The 23,251-nt window shown below is 48.8% G+C and overlaps 1 protein-coding gene across 2 annotated transcripts in view; it reads right to left on the reverse strand.

The window, feature by feature from the left end:
- SMOC1 (SPARC related modular calcium binding 1) overlaps positions 1-23,251 on the reverse strand; it is a 154,244-nt gene that overhangs the window by 39,191 nt on the left and 91,802 nt on the right. For both annotated transcript variants that reach the window (XM_049612560.1, XM_049612559.1), the window contains exons 4-5: positions 11,583-11,682; positions 9,385-9,432 (exon numbers count right to left, since the gene is read on the reverse strand). In XM_049612560.1, the coding sequence (XP_049468517.1) occupies positions 9,385-9,432; positions 11,583-11,682 (148 nt within the window). The remainder of the gene's footprint in view (positions 1-9,384; positions 9,433-11,582; positions 11,683-23,251) is intronic.

The following is a 23,251-nucleotide window of genomic DNA, read 5'->3' on the forward strand; positions in this document are numbered from 1 at the left end:
GCCAGCACAGAGGAAGCCACCAGGCAGATAAAAAGAGATCGAGTCTTGGGGATAGAAAGTGATGTGCTCAAGCCCCAAGGGAGTGAGCAGCAGTGGAAATGGCCCAGCCCCAGGGCCCTGGCAATTTCTTCAACCCCCAGCCATGCCTCGGCCTCGAGGTGTGGCCCCAGAGAGTTACAGCCCCACACGGGCTCTGCAAGACTGTCCAGACAGTGGGTTTGTGTGACAGCACGATTCCTTGCCCTGCGAGAAGGCCTGGCCCACGCACAGACAGCTGGAAGTCACTTCGACCCCCGATGACACCGTTCAAAGCCTCCTCTGTTTGGCTTTTTGATTCCTGATTGACACTCGCTGGCAAGTGGAGATAAATGCGGGCTGAGGACAATGTTGATCCGCTCTGACTATTCTCAGCGAAAGACTTTTCAGAATAACAAACAAAACAAAACAAAAACTCAAAAACATTGGTGTGCTTAAGGGATTGAATAGAGCCCAAGAGGTCCAAGGAAGCAGGGCCGTGCCTTTCAAGGCGCTGGCAAGTCCATTGAGGAGTTAATTGTTTGGGTGTACAATGAGTTTATTCTGACCACATACAAAGAGCTTTCTCTTCCAGGTCCTTCAAAAGCAAATGTGTCAAAGGGGCCAGAGGAGGAATCTGTATTAATGGCATCTCTTGGGGTCTCTGAGACTGAGGAGCCTTGGAGAATGAAGAAAAAAGAAATCACCACCCCCCTCCTGAGATTCGGAAGGTCTCTCAGTGATCCCAAGTCCCCCTTGGATTCTTGGGCTCTGCCCAAACCATGTCCATCACGGGTCACGCTCCCTCTTGAATTCTTTTTAGGCTGCCATTGGTCATCTTTTCCAAAGACACAGAGATAAACTTCAGCCTGCTGGAAGTACTGGAAGGTTCGCGCTTTTGAAGGGACCACATTTACACCAGAGCCACCAACCCCTTCAGTGTGTGACTCAGAGACCTTGTGTAGAAGTTGAAATGATGTAATCTGGGCATCACAGGGAGACAACAGTGCCTGTTTGCGAAAGTCCTGTAAGGCACTGGCCCAAATCATACCAGGAGGAGGATGGAATTTTAGTCAACCTCAACATTTCCTAAGAGGCAGGTCCCATGACCACAAGGCTCAGAAATGTACTGTGAGCTTTCCTAATCCTGACCTTTGAGAACAGAGGTTATCTGGGCCCTTCAGGTCCTTTCCAGAGCAAGAGATCAATGTTTTGCATTCCATCTACCCACCTGCACACTCCCTCCCAAAAGAAGTAAAAATAAGCTTAAAGTGGTCTTTTTGCAAACAATTCCCTAAGTCCTCAAGCTCCACATTCCCATGAATAAGAGTAAAAACATGATGCTGGTGGAAAAAATAGACCAGACATGGAAGAAGAAGAGGAGAAAAAGGAAGAGGGAGTGGAGCAGGGAGACGGGGGAGAAGGAACCACCAGTGGCAAAGTCAGTTCAGAGCTGGGTGCACAAAGAGAACTGTGCTGATTTTTTTAACTCTTTATTTTGAAATGATGATGGGTTCCCAGGAAACTGCAGAAATAATACAGTACACTTCACCCAGTTTCCCCAGGGGTAACATATTTATAGTTAACATAAATATATAGGTAACCTGAAATTATATAGGTAACCTCATTATTGTACAATATCAGAGTCAGGGCATTGATACTGGTGAAATCCACAGAGCTTATTCACACTCCACCAGTTTTACACGTACTCATTTGTGTATATGTGTGTGTGTGTGGGGGGGGGTGTAATTCTATGCAATTTTATCCATGTGCAGATTCGTGTAACCACCATCAATAAAATACAGAACGAGTTCATCACCACCAAGATCTCCCTTTATAATCACACTTCCCTTCGTGCACCCCATCTCTCAACTCCTGGCAACCACTAATCCTTTCTCTGTCTCTATAATTTTGTCCTTTCTAGAATGTTCTCCAAATGGAATCATGCAGTATATGACCTTTGGAAATCAGCTTCTCTCACTTCGCATAATGCCCTTGAGATCCATCCAAGCCATAGTTGTGCATACCGACGGTTTATTTCCTCCTATGGCTGAGTCGTATTTCCTCCTATGGCTGAGTCGTACAGGCGCCATTGTGTTTCACCCACTGAAGGATGCCTGCGTTGTTTCCCTCTTTGATTACTACAGGTAAAGCTGCCGTGATCGCCCCCGCACAGGTTTTTGTGTACGCGCAAGTTCTCTTTTCTCTGGAATAAATGCTCACGAGTGCAATTGCCAGACTATATGGTAAATGGATGTTTAGTTCTTTACTTTGTAAAGAAACTTCCAAAGTATTTTCCAGAGTGGCTGTATCATTTTGCGTTCTTACCAATAATGCATGAAGGACCCAGTCTCACCACAGCCTTTGGTACTGTCACTATTTTTTATTTTAGCTTTTCTAACAGGTGCACCGTGATACCGTATCATGATCTTACTTTGCATTTCTTTTTGGTTAATGATGTTGAGCATCTTTTTTGTGTGTTTATTTGCTCCCTGCATAGATGCTCTGGTGAAATGTCTATTCGTGTATTTTGTTGAGTTTCTGAGAGTTCTTTACGTGTCCTAAATAGAAGTCCTATGTCATATATGTGGTTTGTAAGTATTTCCTCCCAGTCTGTACTTTTTTTTTGTTCTCTTAACAAGATCTTTCAGAGCAAGTTCTTAATCCCAATTAGGTCCAATTTGTCAATTTCTTAGATCATGTGTTAGTTGTTCTAAGACACAAAAGCTCTAGGTTCACCTAGCTGTGATTTCTTCTAAAAGTTTTAAGAGTTTTTACATTTTACATTTTGGTCCGAGGTCCATTTTGAGTTAATTTTTGTATAAGTTGTGAGGTTTGGGGTTTTCTGTTTTTGCCTATGGATGTCCAGTCACGGTGGTGCCTTCTACCTTGGAACTACTTGTACACCTTAGTCATGTCAGTTGGCCATAGAAGTGCAGGCCTGGGGTCTTTGCTCTGTTCCATTCATCTCTGTGTCTATCCCTTGGCCAAGGCCACACTGTCCTGATTACTACAGCAGTATAAGTCTTAATCAGAGTACCAGGACGTCAACTTTGTGACATTCTGGAAAAGGCAAAATTATGGAGACAGTAAAAAGATCAGGGGTTGCCAGGGGTGGGGAGTGGGGGTGAAAAGGCATATACAGGCAGAGCACAGAGGATTTTTAGAAGAGTGAAGCAACTCTGATACTATAACGGTGGATATATGTCATTATACATTTGTCCATTCCCATAGAAAGTAAAACACCAAGAGTGACCCCTAATGCAAACTATGGACTTTGGGTGATAATGATGTGTCAGTGAAGATTCACTAATTGTAACAAATGTGCCACTCTGGTGCAGATGTTGATAATGGGGGAGGCTGTGCCTTTATCGGGACAGGGGCTATATGGGAAATCTGTGTACTTTCCTCTTAATTTTGCCGTGAACCTAAAAGCGCTCAAAAAAAAAAAGTCATTTTTAAAATAGGAAATGAAACAAACATATCTAAAAGGGGAGAGGTCAGAGCATTTGTTCAGAAGAACACAGGGAAGTATGAGTTGGAAATTCATAACGGGACATGGGGGAGTAAAGCACTGAAGATCTCTTTGTTTAAAAAAAATCAGATAGAATGGTCCCTCCCACGTAATTTTTCGTTTCAAGATTGTTTTACCTCTTCTAGCTCCGTTGCCTTTCCGTAGAAACTTTACAACAAGCTGCTTTTGAATCTCAGTTTTCTTTCAGCAGTCACAAAATTGGGAGAGGAGGACCTGAGAGCCGCCCCTCCCCTGGGAGCTCCATGGCGCTCAGAGCTGGCGATAAGTGGTTCAGACGTGGTCCTGAGGCCTTTGCACCCACTGGCTGAAATCCCTGCCTCTGTCCAGGTTACTGGGTCACGCCTGGAACTGAACTCACTCAGTCAAGGGACAGTGTAGTCTCGATGGCCTGACAATTTCTGAGCCTTCACCTGCACTCCGGGGGGTCCCACAAAGGCACCAGACAGAGGGATCAAGAACTTGTGAGTGGGCCCATGCCCAGGCAGCCTCCTCCGAGGGCCTTTCCTGAGAGGCTCTGGCCATGGGAACTACCAACCAGGGCTGCTTGAAGGGGTCACCTGCTTTGCCTCCCTGCCCAGGTGACAGCTTCCCAGCATCTAGACGTCTGTGCTCCCTGGGAGGCTTTCCCTCCATCTGAAGATAACCTCTGTAAGAAGAGGCTAAGAACCATTAGAATGGTTCCACAGGGTAAGGCCAGGACTCTCATCATGTTACTTGTCACTGGGTCCTCAGTGACTGCAACAAGCCTGACACTTAGGAAGCTCTCAATAAATATCTGTTGAATAAAAGAATAAGAAGCCAAGTAGATACACCGAAGGTTACTAGTAACACCAGGGACTCATAAGGATCTATGACTAGGAGGCTTTTCCAGATGCCTAAACCCCATTTCCTCTCCGGTCCTCGGAAGTGGGGATATGGCAGGGATTCAAACTCTTTGTTTAGTAGCCTCCACACATAGCTTTCTTTCAGAGACCCCAGAATAGGGACTGAGATGGAGGGCCGGGATTGAGTGCCATGAGCCAATCGGGGGGTGGGGCAAGAAAGAGATACAGCACACGCATGAGCACTCAAACACACCCAGGCACACCCCTCTGCAACCGAACCCCACAAAGCCGGTACACGGAAGTGCCGGGCTTGGTCAGGGCTGCTCGGGACACCAGCAAACAGCGGCAACACACATGCAGAGAGCAAAAAACCGCCTCTCGCGGGCCTGGAGCTGCTGAGGCACAGTTCTGTTTCATCAGGCACCGTATGAGAGATAATGCTTCTCCCTGGGGAAATCTGATGTGAGCAGAGGCCCGACCCCTAGAGGTCAGCAGCTGCCCGTCTCCAATCAAATCCAGCCCCAGACGGTGGGCAGTCAGACTTTTGCCATCTGATGGCAATGCCGACAGCTCGACTACTGACCCAGCCTCTCCTTCAGTGCTGGGGGAAGAGAAAAGAGAGGTAGCTGGGAAGAGGTTAAAGTCATCTGAGCAGGAACGATGCTCCGCTTGGGGAATGTTCTGAGACAGCCAGCCTCGCACACCTCAGCTAGGCTCAGGGCAGCGAGGTGAACCTCCTTTAGGTGTGCCGACCACAGGAGGGCCGAGGCTGGAGGCCACACAGTCCCCTTTGTCTGGGGACTGCCAGACCCTGCCCTAAGCACATCCCTCAGCCCTGAATGAGAGCTCTGCTTCATCCACCACCGCAGCGATAGGTCCTCTAAGCCGGCACCAACCTGTAGACCAGGCTCCGTGAAAGATTCTAAACACTGAGATGCAGAGAGGGACCCACGACAAATAACTGTGACTCACTGTTTACTGAGAGCACACAGTATGGAGCAGCTCAGGGGGGATAACAAGTCTCCACAAATTAAAGGTGGGTTGGGTTTTGGGAGTACTGCCCCTCTCCAACACTGGCTTGACAAGTACAGAAGTCTGTGCAGAAAATGCAGGCAGAGCCTGCTAATGTTTTCATTTTTCTCTCACTTTCCTTAAACAGCTAAATCCTAGACCTCTTACAAGTAGGAAATACTCAAACTGCAGAAAACTCCTGACGGCCCTCAACTTTCACTCGCTGTGTACAGAAGCACCAGCCCGGGATCTCCGTGATCCTGGGTGCACAGAAGAAAGCTCCCAGAGAACTGGCAGAAAGAATTTTACAAATGCTCTCCAGCCCTCACCCCCTAGAGGCTGAGAACTCCCCTCCTGCACCTCACAAGCAATCAAGCCCAGGACCAGTCCCTGACTCCGTATTCAGCAATCCTGGAAGCTCCCCAAATCGTCCACTTTCATTAGCATCAAGACCCCAGAAAGAGGCACCTTGGGAAAATCTGCAAGCCTTGGTTGGCCGGGAAAATCTGCAAGCCTTGGTTGGCCGGGAAAATCTGCTCTGGGTAAATTCATGATCTCTAAACGCATTTTGCCTCCCAGCCTCTGCCCAGCTGTCCTTCGACCTGCTTCGGTTGAATCCAAAAATTTATCTCTACCTCAGCTTCTGCGGCCTCCAACTGTTTTAGCAGCAGATCGTCAGAGCTCAAGGGCGGCCTTCTTGCTCTCTTCTGATAGTCCTCTGAAGCACCAATAACACACATGTGGAGGCACGTGTGCCCCCCCAGCTCCCCCTGCCCCCCCCCCCCCCGCATCACTCTTCAAGGGCAAGGACCAAAGGAGAAGAAGGGGAGGGGAGCCAAGATGGGAGTGCCCCAGATCAATGGATATTTGAAACTCAAACACATGGCCCGGGACCTACACCGCACGTGTTAATTACCACACATGTGCCCATAAAGGGGTCCGTGAAACACAAGGGGCCCAAAGAACAGAGCGAGGAAAGGACATTCCAAGGGATTAAGTAAATAGTCTGAAGTTCTGACCCTCCTCCCCTCCCAGAGCACGTGCATCTGGGTAAGATAACAGCGCCTCCCTCCCTCCTTCCCCCACTTCTCCCCTCGGGCCTCACACCTGTGGACCCAGGAGCCGCAACCCAGGCCTCCTGTCTGGGCCAGCCGCCTGTGACCCGCTACCGCCCGGCCTCTCTCCCTCCTCCCTACCTCCTGTTATCTCTCTGAGCCTCCTCCCCCAGCCTCCTCTGCTCGGCCTTCTCCTCCTCTCCTCCGCAGGACTAATTCCTGGCTGGCAACCAGACCTTCCTTCTTTGCACAATACACCTTTTCATTCCTTCCAGGCAGAGGGAACCGATCCCTCCGAGCCCTGTCGGCAGAGCGGGCTCCAAAAGGCAAGAGGGCGGGAGAGGAAAGGCTGGGCCTGCGCCTCTCCCCTCAACCCCCGCTCCCCCCTGCCACCCCCCACCACTCTCACACCCAGATCCGGGGCCTGGCTTGTACCCCTCACTCTGCACAAGGGCCCAGGCCTCGCATCTCTGCAGCAGGCCTCAGGGCTGTGAGCTCCAGCTCCCGGGAGATGCCGTCTAGGAGACCCCACGTGTGGGCACCAGCTCAGACAAGGGGCCTTTGTGTCTTCCCACCTGCTGCCCTTCGGAGCACATTCCATTCTTAAGTGGCAGCCGAGAGAGGGACCTCAGCGGCCGACACAGGATATTACAAATGCCCTCTCGCACCCTGTCCCCCTTCAAACCCCAGCTTCCTGGACAGGTGTGGCTTCAGGTGGCCCTTCCTACAGGTGGCCTGAGCCTGCTTTTCTCTGCACGGCCTACGACAGACAAAGAGGAGAGGGTTAGCACCTATGTAGGTCCTCCAAAGTAGAAGGAAGGAGAGGCTATGGGCAAAAGTCAAGTCTCCAGGGACGAGTGAGTCCTAGCATCCCCCACTGGGCTTCTGCACCACAGAGGAAGCCTCCGCAGAGCCATCTGGGAGGCAGGAACCCATCTGGAGTAGGGGAACGAAATGCTGGAAACTGAGCAACTTGTCTCTGAGAGGAGGCGTCAGACTCTACCCCTATTCCTTGCACCATCCCTGGAGGAATCAGGGTGCCCTGCCCTCTTCCAGCTGGATCACCAGGAGGCCGCAATGACCACCGGTCTGTTTCTTTTGTTGTCCATTGGGTGCAAAGCCACATCAACCTGGAAAGTACTTCTCTGTGCGGTTTAAGAACTAAAATCCCATCGTCTGCCTTTCTCAGTGTGGGGGCTTCATGCAGCCTCACGCCCTCAGTTCTCTCTGGTGGGGAAAATCTGGGTGGTATGTTTTGCACGATTGCCAAGCGTTTTTTCTACTACCACAACCTCATGCCCCGGGATAGAGGCGATGTTCCTGAAGTCTTTAGTTGCAACAAGCAAAATTGAAGGCAGCTCCCCTTTCCAACTCCAGCAAACTATAGACGGGCACGTGCCATTCACAGGGTTGAGGAGTTCAGGTCTTTGCAGGAAGAATGATTCACGCCCTTCTCCCACCTTCCCACCCAAAAGGGAACCACCAACACACACGGCTACCTCTCCCTGTCCTGGGAGAGACCTAGAAAGGCATTTGCTCCCTTCTTTTTACCCACTTACTCATTCCTGCTTGCGGGAAGGCCCATTAGTCCACGTTTTCTAGTGGTATCACTATGCTCCGCTTCCGTGACTTCTCGGAGCACCTGCACTGGGGGGCAGCAGGCTCTCCAGATTCTCGTTTCCTGCAATCGGGCAGGGTGACTTTGCCTCTTCTTCCCACCCCCATGGAATAAGGATTCGGGGTGGGGGGCCAGGGTCTCGCCTCAGTCTCCTCGTGACAGCACGTGCAGGACAAGCCCAGGGAACCTCACACTGATCCTCTGTAGGCCCGGCTCTCCACGTGGGCATTTACAAACATGAAATTCCCGAGGCCCAGATTCGGATGCAATCATCCCCCGTCTGGATTTTACCCAAGAGCCCGAAATGGAGGTTCTAGAGTGCCTGCGCACACAGTGAAATTGATACTTGTTCTGCATGCCGCTACAAGCTGTGTGTGCGTGTGCGTGTGTGCGTGTGTGTGTGTGTGGTCCTGAAGGTAACCGGTGGTGGAGCTTAGTGTCCTCCACGCTGGAAATTATGGTCCGCATATCCCAGGGACCTGTTCCTCATGTCGGCGGCTCCACTAAATAGCACTCAGACAAATGCCTTAATTGAGGTTAGCCACATAATTTGTAGGGCCCAGTGCAAAATGAATATGCAAGGCCCTTTGTTCAAAAGGCGGGAACACCGTGCCATTAAGGGCACTAAACTATAAAGTTTTATCCTCTCTTCCATGGCGTCTCTCTTGACTTGTCGTGGTGTTTTACATTTTTCTATTTGATGTTGTTCTGGGGAAAGCGTACTGCGTGCATCACAAAAACCATAGGCCAACAGGGTCACGCGGATGTGCACGTGCAGGCTTCACTGTCCCGCTGGACTTAACAAGACACAAGTTTAAAGACAGGATGATTGGGAATCCCAAGACAACGGCTGCCCAGGTGGCAAGCCCGTGCAGCCAGGCTAGTCTTAGCGAAGAAAATCCAGATGGGCTGGAACAATGAATTATTAAGGAGAGTCGGGGAAGGGAAAAAATGTTCAACCGACTTTCCAAAGCAAGAGGGTCGGGGCAGACTTGGACATGCCTGCCTTCATCGTCTTTTTTGGCGTAATGCCGGCTACGCGGTAGCTGATGGACTGAACTGCCCAGGAACCAAGATTCTCAGGGGCCCTGCCAGCTCTGTATGCCGTACTCACTCCCATCCCTCAGAACGTCTGCGAGCTTGGTCCCCACCACGGTACGAGCCTTACTTACCTCCGGTGCTTCTAGGAGGAAGCCCAGAATAAGAATGGAGGTTTTCTGTGGGGGGACTTTTAGCTTACACCCAGGCTCCTTCCATCTTGTCTAGAACTCTCCTTGGACTGGCTTTAGAAGCAAACATTTGGATAGAGCATAAAACTCTACTCACCTTTCCTTCCTGAGTTACCCTGGCTCAAGGGCTTGTCGGTGACTGAACCTTGGGTAAAAGGGAAACAAAAACATAGACATTCAGAATGCATTGTGGTTGTTGGTTTCTTTCAAAGAGCTGGCAAAGCCTCATGTTATGAGCGTGTGGTTGGTTATGTATATACATACATTGCATACACGTCTAGGGACATCATATACAAAGCTAGCACATACATACATGTCAAGTGGGGTTTGTTTAACATCAATGTCACTGATATCACAGTACCGGTGAGGTGAACCATGATTTCCAGGCAACAGCCGTGACCAGATTTTTTATAAAACTCCACATCTACATAACTCCCTGGTGAGTAACGTTCCGATAACTGCCCCTCACCTTCGCTCCCCATCTCCCCCAGTTCCCACCACCTCCATGTTCTGAGCCATGTCCACTTAGTAGGGCCAACTGAAAAGAAACCCCTCTTACTGCAAATGCAATGATTCACATCCCTTGCTGGTTAGGGCAGGAAATCGGCGATTTTCCATCTGCATTAAGTAGAAAATTGTTGGCCCAATTGTACTGAATGGGCCAAAATAGTCTGAGGCATGGAAACAATTTTCTAGACGCGGCCTATTCCTCGAGGAGGGGGTGGTGTGTGTGTGTTTGGCCGAACGCTTCGCCCTGCATGTGCTAGGATGCCACGTGCACCCATCCCGTGGTCCTGACCCTGTGGCACCTGTCTTCCTCATGGAACCCACAACATGCAGGGCAGGGGCAGCTCACCCACATGAGGGCATATGCAGAGAGGTCCCACCACCAGGAGAAACAAAGAATCCCTATTTTCTCACTCCATATCATACCCCTTCTCCATATACTAGTTTTGTGAGAATTCAATTATATTCCCCTGCGTGGCCTGTTTCTGGTGCATTTGTTTGCTTTAAATGAAACTTTCCAGGTCATTTGCAAGGAGGGCTCATTCCTGCCCTGCCCCACACCAACCCCAATTAAGGTTTCCAGTTTCCATGTAAACCACAAATAAAGTAAACTTTCCATTTTGGCCTGCAAATCTTGGTTTCCTAATGTAGATGCTCACTGCCCTTTCTTACCGCTCCCTTTATATAGCAGGGCCAGTAGAAAAATGAATACGTTTTATGAAAACAGAAAAACGTTAGGATGGCAGGACTGCTAACCCTTGGAGTTTCCCATAGGTTTTAGGAAAATGTTTTATAATTTGCTTGCACTTAAAAATTAAAAATAAGTAAATAAATAAAATCTTATACACAGAGATACGAAGAAATATGAAGCAGCTTGTGGCTGGACAGGCTTTCTTGAATGAGGACTGAGCCACATAGTGAATTAAGGGAGTGACTCCCAAGTCCCCTACTATCTGAATGGAAGTGGAAAGTGTGGAGCTTATATAAATCCAAAACGCACAACCCCACGAGGCTGACCTGAGAGCAAAATTTCTCTATGCTTATAGAGTTTGAAATAGAAAGGAACTTAATTATGCTATGGGCTTATGTAATGGGTCACTAGAAAGCAATGATTCCCTAGCTTGTCTAGTCACCAAAACCACCTGAGAAGCTTCTCGAACATGTGGACTCCAGGTCTCATTCCAGACCTACTGGATCAGACTATACGGGGAGGAGCCTCGACACCTGGGCTCTTTAATTCCCCAGGCACTGCCGATGACAGCCAGAATTGAGGGCCACTGTCATGAAAGTTTTCCATTACTCTACATTACATTTGTCGGGGGGGGGGGGGGGGAGGGACAAATATATGGCATCATGCCACCACTCTCCTCTCGTGTGCCCATGACAGACATCACTAGTTGATCATTCAGCCTCTGATGCTGAACTCCCATACGGTCTTAAAATCTATCTCAATAAAGTGCTCCTGAGGCCACCAGCAAGCAGAGCACCCAAGCTAAAAAATTTATATGCCATTCTCGAGGGGTCACAGCTGATGCTTGGGAAGAGAGCACTGAACCAGAAACCTAAACTCAAAATAAAGAAATACATACACATGGGCCTATACGGACCCCATCATCCAGCTGACTGCAGAGCAGTGTGTTCGAATGGAATCCTCCCTGACCTGGAAGAGGGCTCCTAACCACCACCCCTCTTTCAACCAGTTTTCAAAGGTTCCCCCGCGAGAGGCAGGAGACCAGCTAAGGGTCTCTCTCCAGCTCTTTTCTTTCTTCCCGCCCCTCCCTACGGTACCTGAACATACAGGAGTTTTATTCTGCACAGAAGAGCCACTGATGGGCTTCCCATCTGGGGTGACACACCAGCAGTACCCTGTGTAAGTATGGCACTGCACCTGTTCGGGGAAGCGGGGAGGGGAAGAGAACCGTAAGTCTGGCGTCGCCATATCAGCAGTCATCTCCCACCCCTTCCAAGGCGTTGCCACCGTGGCAGAGGAGCTCTTTCCTCCTCTCACCCAGCCTCTGTCCCCACTGTCTATCGCAGGTGGGTCAGTCGGCCAACAACACGGATTATGCGTCTTCTGTGTAATTCCCAGGCACAACCACACAACCTACCTATTTCTTTCTCATGACTTTGAACGATGAATAGCCTATCTCATACCCAGATATATCCACTTCGTCCTCCCTGTGATGGTTCTCAACAAGACCTGCACATTTTCCCCCCGGAGCACTGGCATACAGCCCCATCCACTCGTAAACAATTCTGGCTGGTGAGCTAATTTGGCAAGTGCAAGCTGGAAATTCACCGCTGCAGGCTGATAAGGACTCTTCTTTAACAGGCATCGACAAGTAGTGAGCTCTTCTTCTTTTTCTAGCTTTTCCCAGCATCCGTTCGTTCATATAGTCAGCCTGCCTACTGATGGGGTGGCTCGTCACTAGCAGTTGCCCGCTAGATGACGGGGTTAAGGTAAGAACAAAGCCACTTCCACCTGCAGGTTCTAGAGGCCCCGCTGTAACACTGGGCGATCCACCTCAAGCCTCCATAATCAGGCCCACCCTCTCTAGGAATAGCAAATAAAAATGAGGCTTTTGCTTCATTCAGGGTGACTTTTCTCTCTCTTGCAACAGCCGTCACTCCGTCCATTTCCTCCCACCCCACCCCGCCATCCTCTTTCCCATCCGTTTCCCAACACGGAGCTCCTCTACACAAATCAGGGCATCACCCCCCTGGCTGAAAACCACTTGGTGATTTGCCATTGGATTCAGGATGGAGATTAAGCTCATTTGTGTGGAGCTCAAGGTCCCCCAAGATCTGCCCCCTGCCTATCCCTGCGACCTCATTTTACACCCATGTCTCCACAAGTGCCCTCCACTGGAACCACAGCAAACCCTTTGAAGCCGGCAAACGCCTCACAGGATTTCATGATTCTGAACATTTGTCTGCTCCGACTAGTCAGTGGTCCAGAATACCATTCCCCAAACCATCCCCACCCCCTCCTAGCCCCTTTGTATTCCCACCCTCTTCACGATGCACCTTCTCCGCCGAGTGGTCCCCGACTCCCCGCCTTCTCTCCTCTGATCCTCCATACACCCTGGCTCCTTAAATTAGGAGCCCTTATCTCCCCCTCAAGACTGTGACCTTCCTAAGGCAAGGGATTGCATGCTGGTTATTTCTATCTCCTAAGCATCTAGCATAATGTAGGCATCTGATGAGTTGAATAAATGCTTGAATTATCATATGGCCCCGTTCTTGGTCCCCATCAGTTCTAAAAAGGTAGCAGCAATTTAAACCGCCCCACCACTTTAAACGTAGACCTCAATGACACAATGGGTGCCAACTGCAAAGATATTAACATGTGAAAAAAGTGCCTCTGGGGATCAAGGGCATAATTGGAATCAAGGATGGACAGTAATAGCATACACATTGACTGGGGAAGCAGAGAGGGTTTACACGGAAGACAGATCCGATGGCCCGGGTGAGAAAGGCAGAAAACCACGGAATGGCTTCGGCTCTTGTGTGTGTACCAAAAGCTGTAGTTGTCCCCAAGACCGGTTGTCTGGCTACGGGCCTACCCACAGAAATCAGGGTAAGACCAAGACGGAGGACGTACCAGTATGATGACTGTGTATCAATGAGGCGCTCACCTTGACTGCCCACGTAGAGAAACTACACTCAGTGCCTGTACTCCAGTGCCATTTTCCACTCCCATTTCATCTCGTGGAGCTATCCATAAACTCCATGGCTGTGGTTGCTGCCCTAGATGCTCACCCCCCGATCAATATCTTGGGTCGAGTCAGTGCTACCCTCTGAGAAAGCGAAGGATGGGATAGGAGAAACCCATTCCTGGGTTTGCATCCGGGTCCGGCCAGTTACAGATGAGGCACGTGACTTAGCTCTTTGAGCCCCATTTATGAAATGGGGATAACGTTGCCAAGCCTGGAGGGCTCTGGCAAACAAAACAGACAGTGTGAGTCCAGTCCTGGCACGGGAGATGGCTGGATACAAGGTGGCTGCAGGGATGATTGCTCTCAGCTGTGTCAGAAACACCTGGCAAGCCGGCCTCCTCTGGGGCCAGAGCTCCCTTAGTAACCTCCAGAGGCTTGGGTGGGAAACCCTGCTGGAGACTTGGGAGTTTACCCCTCCAGACTCTGTCAGCCCTGCAGGGGACAGTTCCTAGATGATTCCTTGCCCGCGGCAGCATTTTAATGGAGCCTGGCTGGCTGCTTTCTCCTCCCTGGCCAATAATCACCTGTGGAGAAACCAGTCCCCAGGGCTGGGCGGCCACACTGACTCACTCCAAGGCCCCACGGTTCCCCTGGCCGTGGCCGGCCTCCCTCTCTCTCTGCGAGGACCCTGTCGCCAAAGTCCAACACTGGAAGTCGTGCCTCTGGCCAAGTGCTGCCTGCCGGGGCTGGATGCTGTGGTCACGCAGGCCCAGGCCGTGGAGAATGGCTGGATAAAAGCCCCCTCCTTCCGGGCATGCAGAGTCCCAGCCAGAGCTACTGAGGAGCGAATGAAATGCGTGAGTAGGAGGCTAAACCCAACGCTTTGTTTCAGGGGATATAATCTGACCTCTGGGCTGAAGCAGGTCCCCAGGGCCACACGCCCACTGAGTGTGCCCATTGTATCCCTACCGGCATGGGGACGCTGCCTTCCAGCCCCCAGCCAGGCCCACAGGCCCAAACACAGACCCTTTTTCCTCAGGGCCCTCAGCATTTTCCTCAGACCGGGCTCCGGGAATAGACTCCAGATTACAAAATCCTCAGGTTGGGAGGTGCTGCTGAGTCCCAGAGCACTGGACTTGAACAAGGAATTATTGTCACACTCCTCTGAGGCCTGGGGCACGCAGCAACGGGCGCTCGGAGGAGCCGAGCGAGATCTCGGGCTGCCGGAACTCAGGAGGCGACCAGCAAGGTCACCTCCCTTTGCTCAAGGAGCCCCAAGCTATTCGTCCGTGAGTCTTCATCGAGGGACTGCTTGTGGGTTGTCCTGGGGAGTTTTCAAGATGTCTTCTTGAGGAAAAAGAAGTTACAGGGAGACAGAAAGCATGGGTCATGGAGTCAGGCGGTAGCCCACCAGCTCCACCACGGAAGCTAACCACTTCTCTTTCCAACCCTCTGCGGCCTGGGTACGTCTCTTCATCAAACCAAGCCTCAGACTGCCCGTGGCTACTTATAAACCGGAGACCATTGTACTTACCTCACTTGGTGGTTGCGAGAATTAAATTAGAAAATGTAAATAAAGCACTGAGCTCACATGGTAAGTGCCCAGCGAAGCTTAGCGACTTATTTTTATTATCATCGTGTTATTTTTCACCAAACTATCTGTACACTCAAAAAGGGCCCAGCTAGGGGCGCCTGGGTGGCTCAGTTGGTTAAGTGTCCGACTTCGGCTCAGGTCACGATCTCGTGGTCTGTGAGTTCGAGCCCCGCGTCGGGCTCTGTGCTGACAGCTCAGAGCCTGGGGTCTGCTTCGGATTCTGTGTCTCCCTCTCTCTCTGCCCCTCCCCCGTTCATGCTCTGTCTCTCTCTGTCTCAAAAATAAATAAACGTTAAAAAAACAATTTAAAAAAAAGGGCACAGCCAGATTCTCTGACGGAAACCAAAGAACATCCTAGTCTGACCAGTCCCAGGGGGAAGAGGTAGTTTAAAGTCAGCAAAAAGTTTGAGAAAGTTTTAGTGGGAGAAGGGAAATTCTGTTTTCATATAGGAACAGTTCAATTAGTCTCAGAGGAGAGAAGTACAACTTCCTGCAGAAAAGCAACCAGGCTGTAAATTCTGTGGAATTGATGGCTTATATACACACAATCAACATGTAAATTCTACTTAGTATGGCTTCCTCCCTTGAAAACTTAAAGCTTTAAGTTAATAGGTCATCCCCTTTGTTCCAACTCCCCCCACCCCAGCCTCAAATTAATCAACTCTCATACTTAATTTATGGGAAAATCCGGGGCCAAGAGGAATTGAAAAGGTGATTAGCTACTTCTAATATCTCCCTACGCAGGTTTCAAAGCTCGGGGTTGTTCCAGGCCCAATGGTATTGATAACAAACCATGGGATTTGCTCCTATTCCACTCTGGAGCATCCTGGGAGAGCTGAAATATTAATTGATGGGTCTTCCCTCAGAGACACAAAGTGTTTGTACATCAACCTAAGTGAGGCTACTCACTGCTTAACTATACTGTTGAATGTAACTGACATACTTAATATAGGCTTTTATACACCGAGGATACTGTACATGAACTTCACAGTAACCACAAACCCAAAACCTATAACTGATACACAAAAAATAAAGAGAAAAAAAGCCAAACAGAACACCACAGAAACTCATCAATCACAAAGAAAGAGAGCAAAAGAGTAAGAAAGGAACAGAGAAGAACAAGAAAACAATCAACAAAATGTCAATAAATACATACCTATCAATGATTATTTTAAATGTAAATGGCCTAAATGCTCTAATCGAAAGACACAGAGTGGTGGAATGGGTTAAAAAAATACAAAACCCATATAAATGCTGCCTATAAGAGACTCATCTCAGACCTAAAGACACATATAGACTGAAAGTGAGGGGACAGAAAAATATTTACCACGCAAATGGGAGTGAAAAAAGAAGCCAGGGTAGCAATATTAATATCAGACAAAATAGACTTTAGAACGAAGACTATCACAAGAGACAAAGAAGGACATTACATAATGATAAAGAGATTAATACAAGAAGATAGAACAACGGCAAATATGTATGCACCCAACACTAGAGCATCTAAATACATAAAGCAAATATTAATGGACATAAAGAGAGAAATTGATGGTAATATAATAATAGTAGGGGACTTTAACTAATCTCACTTGCATCAGTGGATACATCATCCAGGCAGAAAAATCACTAAAGGTACTTTAAAACAGTGTGTTTTAGGTAAGCAAATTTCATCTCTGACTCATATACTTAAATATTTTTGGCAAGAGGCCCTTTGCATAAACAGTCCAATGGTATATTTCAGGTCAACCTCTGTCTAAATTAAGACAAATGTGAAATTATTTTAAGCCTGTTAGTCTTCAACATTAGCCCAACTCCTGGACATCTGGAAGAATGTGGGAGGCTAGCACGCTCAACAAATGCATTTGAGTAACTGAGGAGTACAGAGGAGCAAAGCGAATCCCGGCTCACAGGACAAAGCAGACAGGGGACTGAAGGCAAGGACAGCAGTGGGAAAAACAAAGGAGACTAACAGACTACACACATAGACAACTATCACCCACTGCCGCCATGCCCAAAATGGAAAACACCACTTCAGCTTTACGGGGGCTCCTCACTCACCACCGATGATCTATGCATGATCTCACTGGGGCGTCAGGGTTACCCTGTGTGCCAATCCTTTATAGGAGAGGCACACAAAGCAGAAGTTATTTGTTCAAATGTCGCAGCTAGTTCTTAACAGCACAAGAATCTGGAGCCCTGGCTCCCAACTGTCATAAAATTTCAGAATTGAGAGAGCTGGAAAAAAAGGAAAATCTTAATGATCACCAGTGTAACCCAAACATTTCACAGAGGAGGAAACAGGTCCAGAGACAGAGAGGTGGCATGATTGCGGCACCTAGTCCCAGCAGCTGGCAGTCCCCCAGACCTGGAAGGGAGAAGGAGAAAGACGTGACTCCTTGTGCTGGCATCTGAGGGAACTGACAGGGTCTCTTTGTGCCTTGTAATTCTCTGGCATTTGGAACTCTTTTGGGGAAAGAGGAGAGGGAGATGGGATACATATTCAAATCAAGGAGGTGGCCGCAAGAGTCTCTTGCTTCAGCTTCAGTGAGAGGCTGTCTCGGGAGTGGGTTGGGTGACAGCACGGGGGCCTCTGCTGCACCCCATTGGCTGGCCTGCTTGCCTCTGGCTGTTCTTGGGGGGCTTCTGACAGGGGTGGGACCTCACGTCCCGGAGCAGCTTCTCTGTTGTTGGACTTTGCTCTCCTTGCTACCAAGGGCCCCCAGCTGTCACCCAAACGGTCCACGCCAGTCTCCCCTGCACACGTCCACCTGCTTCTTACTCCTGCCTCTCTGATACAGTCCTGAATACCACCGGTGTTCTATGGGGTGTGACGAGCAATTATTGGGGATGCAGGGGTTCTCTAGCCAAATAATTGTGGAAATACTGGGTTGAATAAAATTAGAAGATTTCTTGACTGCACCACTTCTCAGAGTCTTACGTCAAATGATGATGATTTAGCTCTAAGAGGAAGATGTCGTTGGCTGCAATTCCTAAACTTATTTAACTGGAGGACCCTCCCTCGATTTCGAGTGGGGAGCATTTCGTGGCACTAGCGTTCTCTGAAACACGCTTTCAGAACAAGGCAATGTAATGAGGTGCAAGGCCTTGCTGTGTTTCCTTGCTTTTCCCAGTCCGACTTGCTTCCAGCCCAGTGTCAGGTTCTCATTTTAGCTCAATCTTCCCTGAAATGATTTCCCTCCGGCAACCCCCCGCCTCCCCCCCCCCACCACCACCTTTTTTGTAACGCTTTCTCCAGCTCTCTATCTGCGAAGAAATCCATCTTGAATTGCCTCGGACCTTCACTGACAGCTGGGATCCCCTCCAAGGCACAGCACCTTCCCACCCCGTCGCTTCATTTCCCCCCTTTCTTTGTGCCTCGTTTGTGAACTAGAAAATGTGAGCCATATGCAAAGGGACAGGCTTGATCCGGCATTCTTAGTAGCAACTCCCAAACTTGTCACGAGATGACTACTATCATGTACACGAACATTTCCCGGTGGGGGCAAAAAAATGAAACTAAAAGCAGAAGGCATGTGGATATTTGTCTAACTCTTTTGGCAGTGGGAGTACGAGACTTTTTTTTTTTTTTCCCCCTTCCTTGTCTGCCAGTTGCTCCAAATCAGTTAGCAGGTTCTCTGGATTAAGTTAATGCACAGTGAAAGTTAAGCATCGTGCTATTGGTCCGACTGATAACTTTGTTTCAGGGCAGGATTTCCAGCTGCCCCACTTTCCTTTTGTCCGCATCCTCTATAGGACCTCTGAGAAGCTGTGTTTCTCCATGGGCGCCACGGGCCCTGGCTGAAAGAATGAGTCCCCAGGCCATCTGAGACCACCACGTGTTCCCCTAGAACATCTCTCTCCATCAGAAGCTGCAGGAGAACATTGTTTATTGGGTGTGCATTAGAGCACCTGGAGGACTTATAAAACAAACTGGCTGGACCCCACCCACAGAGTTTCTGGATTCATTAGGTCTGGGGTCAGCTGGGGAATCTGCATTTCTAACAAATTCCCCGGCGTTCCGGCCGCCAGTCCAGGAACCACAGTTCAAGAGCCACTGATTGAAAGGAAACTTCTCCCACCCCACCCTTTCTGGCATTTATCATTAAATGCTCAAGAAACAAGTACTTTTCTAGGTGGGAATTTGGGAACGAGGAGCCCTATGACCATACTTCTCTCCAAAGTTTTTATGTTCCAGTTGTTTTGACGACATGTGGTCTTTTAATTCATGGATCTAGTGATTGCAGCATTAAATTGTCTGGGTGATTTCACACATGGAAGAGAGTTTGATTGCAGTGAGAAGAAAGAGGGAAGAGGGAAGGGATGGTATAATTCTTTCAGTCTGGCTAGCATGAGCTGTTCTTTCCTCAGTTTGGAAAAGCTTATCCCACAAGCGTCCCCCTCCTCTTTAGTCAGGTTTGGCTCAGAAGGAACAAGATGCAGAAGGAAAAACATGGCTTTGGAGTCAAAATGACCTGGGTTTAAATACCAAACTCTGCCAAAAGCTGTGTGACTCTGGGAAAGTCACTTAACTTCTCTGAGCCTCTCTATGACACAGGGCTAAGGGCTCCCACCTTGAAGGTTATTGAGAAGACAAAGTGAGACAAGATATATAAAGCATCTAAAATGGTGTAGGGAGTAGTTTGTGCTCAGCACCGCTGATTTTGTCTTTTTCCCCTTCCCTTTGCAGGGAGGATGGGGTCAGAGCTTCAAGGTTCTGCTCTTCTTTGGGGCTCTCTCTTACCTTATGCCAGGTTAGGGAAGACAGTATGTTGGGGAATGAGGGATTTTCCTTTTAGAGTATTTACATCATCCTCCAGAGTTTAAAGGTGGGGGGGGGGGATGCAGGGAAGGAAGATAACCTTTCAATTTTAAATACTGCTAAATATGGGAGTCTTTGTTGACTATGGTTTCTATGTGTTGTTCATGTAACAGAGCTGCCAGCATGATATTTGTTAGAAGTGGTGTGTTTAGAATGAGAGACGGAGCCATTCATTCCTGGGCTATTTACATCCACATCTGAAATACCGTGTCCGGTTTTGGGAAGGACACTCTGTAAGAGGGACCTTGGCAAATTGAATCCCGAGGAAAGAGAGACATAAATCCCCATTATATAGGAATGACTGATAGAACTAAGGACTTCTGCCAGGGCAAAAAGAAATATTTGTTGGCTAAAAGACAGAATTTCACAAGGACTTAATGGTGTCTGTCTTCAAATCTTTCTGTGGAGCGTGAGATTTCTGTGGGTTCAGCGAGTCCTATAGCTAGAGCAGGGGTCATCTGTTGCAAATTATAGCTCTCCCGTCAATGTAGAGAAGGACTTTCCAAATAAATTGTCCCGAAATGCATTATGTATGTTGTCTTTGGTGGTAATAAGCTTCCTGTCTCTGGTGGCAATCAAGCAGAAGGTAGGTGACTGGGTCTTGAGCCCTGGATTGAGACAGGGTAGGGAGAGGAAGGAGAAGATGAACTAGATACTTGTGAGGTTTCCTTTGACCCAAAAGTTCCGTGATTCTACAACCTTGCTCCAAATTGAACTTTCGCTGCGTAGGAGTAAGGTGAAAATCTATAAACTAGTACCTACTTAGCAGTTAAGACTACTCCTCCAAATATATGGCACATATTTTTTGTATTTTTCAAAAAGCTTAAACACCATCCCCTCAGCATACACATAAGGGATGTTTTAAAAACCTGAGTATTAGAACTTCAGGGATCCGAAGAACTTTATTTTCTCCATTCCCTCTGTTTGGTGCCTAGAATAGCCCAGGCTTGGTGAACACCAAGTATGTCACCTCTCGTTTACTCGCTTTTATTTCCATTTGGGGGAAACTATCAAAGATGCTTTCTTTCTTTTTTTAAACTTTTATTTCAGTATAGTTGACTCACATATACTGTTTTGCTTGAAAAAGAAAATATACAATAATAAAGCCCCACAGGGATTGGAGCTTTATTCAGAGCAGAAGGGTGAAAATCTGGCCAGCGGAGGGCTGAGGGCGGGCTGAGGGCGGGCTGAGGGCGGGCTGAGGGCGGGAGGGGGTGGGGACGGGGGCGGGGACGGGGGCGGGGCGGGCTAGCTGAGGATTGCTGAGGCGCTGGTGGGCGGGGCGAGGTGGGGCAGGACGGGGGCAGGAAGAGGGCGGGACAAAGGTGGCCGGCTGGAGTGGACCTCTTCCTTGCTACCGACCGCAGCTGACTTCACTTTTAATGAAACTTTTCTGTCTCCATATCTCCCTCTCGTGTTCTTATTTATCACCTTTCCCTACTATGATGAAAAAAAAATATCCCACCCCTTAAATTTTGTAGAAAAGCTTAGTTGACTGACCCGCAGGTCACCTCCTGGCTTGTGGTGTGTGTCCACAGTGGAGTGGCAATGGCCCTAGATGGGCATGTGTTCATGGCCCTGCCTGAAAGCTTCCTTAATAAGTGTTTGCGATAGGCCAACTTGTGCCTTCCCCCCACCCCCCCACCCCGGATTGAACATTACCTAGTGTCTTACAAAATCCAAAGGTGTAGAGGTCACCTCCCAGAGGCCATCAGTTGAACCTCCCTCCCAGGGCAGTAGCACTCTATCCCCTCACCAAGAGCACCCCTGCTGGGTGCCCATTCAGTCCCCAGGATGGGAAGGTAAGTTCTCTTTGAGTCAGACATTCCATTGGTGGATTGCTCTACTTGTAAAAGCTTCTTCCCTATTTTGAGTCAGAATCTGATTCACTATAGATTTTACTCAGTGATCCTGGGTCAGCTCTGTGGCACTATTCAGTAAAGCTTATTGTGGTCCACAAAGGTGTGAAGACAGTTCTCTGTATTGCTTTGGTCATCCCTCTTCCCCCATCTGTTGGTTCTTCTCATGTGCAAACCAAACATGTCTGGCTCCTTTGAGTATTCCTCATGTGACATAATTTCCCGACCTTACTCACCTGAGTCACCCTGCCTAACCTGCAGTTAGGCAACATCACTTTAAAAGATGGCAATGTCCTTTAGAGAGGCAGTAGACAGCAGTGGTTAGGACCAAGTGCTGAAGCCAGGCTGTTTGGGTCTGAATCCTGACTCTACACTTGCAAGCTGTGTGACCTGGGCAAGCGTACGGGGTCTGGGTGCTCCCAGCTGGGCATCTGAGCTCCCCGTGGTCCCTGGTGAGTCCGACCCTCCATCTGTCTACCACAGAAATCAAAGGTGCAAGAGGGGGTATACTTGGGAAGAAGGGGAGGATAGAGGCCTGCTCCTCTAGCCTTCCTGCTGCCTGTGGGAAAAGTGAGGCTCAGAGATGGGGGGCTTCAATCACCCTCTCCTTCTCTTTCTAAGTGCCTGGGCTTGAGCTATGAAGCAGTCTGGATGTTCCTTTTTAGCTCTCCCTCCTCCCCATCCTCCCATTACAGAACTGTGCTTCCTGAAGTCACCCCTGCAGGCCTGAGTTGTGAGACTAGCTTGCAAAGCAAACGATGCCAGCCAATCTGGGAGAGGATGCTAGGTGGCCATTCAGCATTGAAGAGGAGGACAGAGCAGTGGTTGGGCAGGCGAGTCCTCACAGAACACAATGGATAGATACAGTGTTCGAGCATAAAGCAGGCTCCATCCACCCACATTGCCCTGCACTCATTGAAAAGAGGAGAGCATTGGCTCCAACCGTGTATGAGCGAGTAGATGAGCCACTTGCTAGACAAGTCCTTCCTGCACCTGGAAGGATCAGGCCCTGTCCTTACCATCTTTACAAAAGTAAAAATTCACTTTCACGGTACCAGCGGGTACAGGATTTGTTCTTAGGTGATGACAGTGTCCTGGCATTACGATGTGAAGGTGACTGCACAACCCCGTGAATGCTAAAAGCCACCGAACTGTGCACTTGAAAGAATAAATGTTATGGAATGTGAATTACATCTCAAGAAAGCTGTTATTTTAAAGAACAAAACCAGGTGGCCAGCCCACAGGTCACAGTTTGCCGACCTCTGAAATAGCTCAACTAGTTCTCCCATTTTAGAGTTGAGCAAACCGATACCTAAAGAGGGAGAAAACTAACATTTGCCTAAGAGCAATTATGTGCTAACTCATGGGCACTTTCATGTAAACTTTCACATGCAACGTCTGGTTGTTTGGAACAAAAGCAATGCCATGAAAAACACACGTAAAACAAGGAATAAGATGCCGTTGGCACAGTAGATGTTCAAATTATAACAATAATACTATGGTTATTGAGTATTTACCCAAAAAGAAAA

The sequence above is a fragment of the Panthera uncia genome (genome assembly GCF_023721935.1).
Source record: "Panthera uncia isolate 11264 chromosome B3 unlocalized genomic scaffold, Puncia_PCG_1.0 HiC_scaffold_1, whole genome shotgun sequence".
NCBI classification, from domain to species: Eukaryota; Metazoa; Chordata; class Mammalia; order Carnivora; family Felidae; genus Panthera; species Panthera uncia.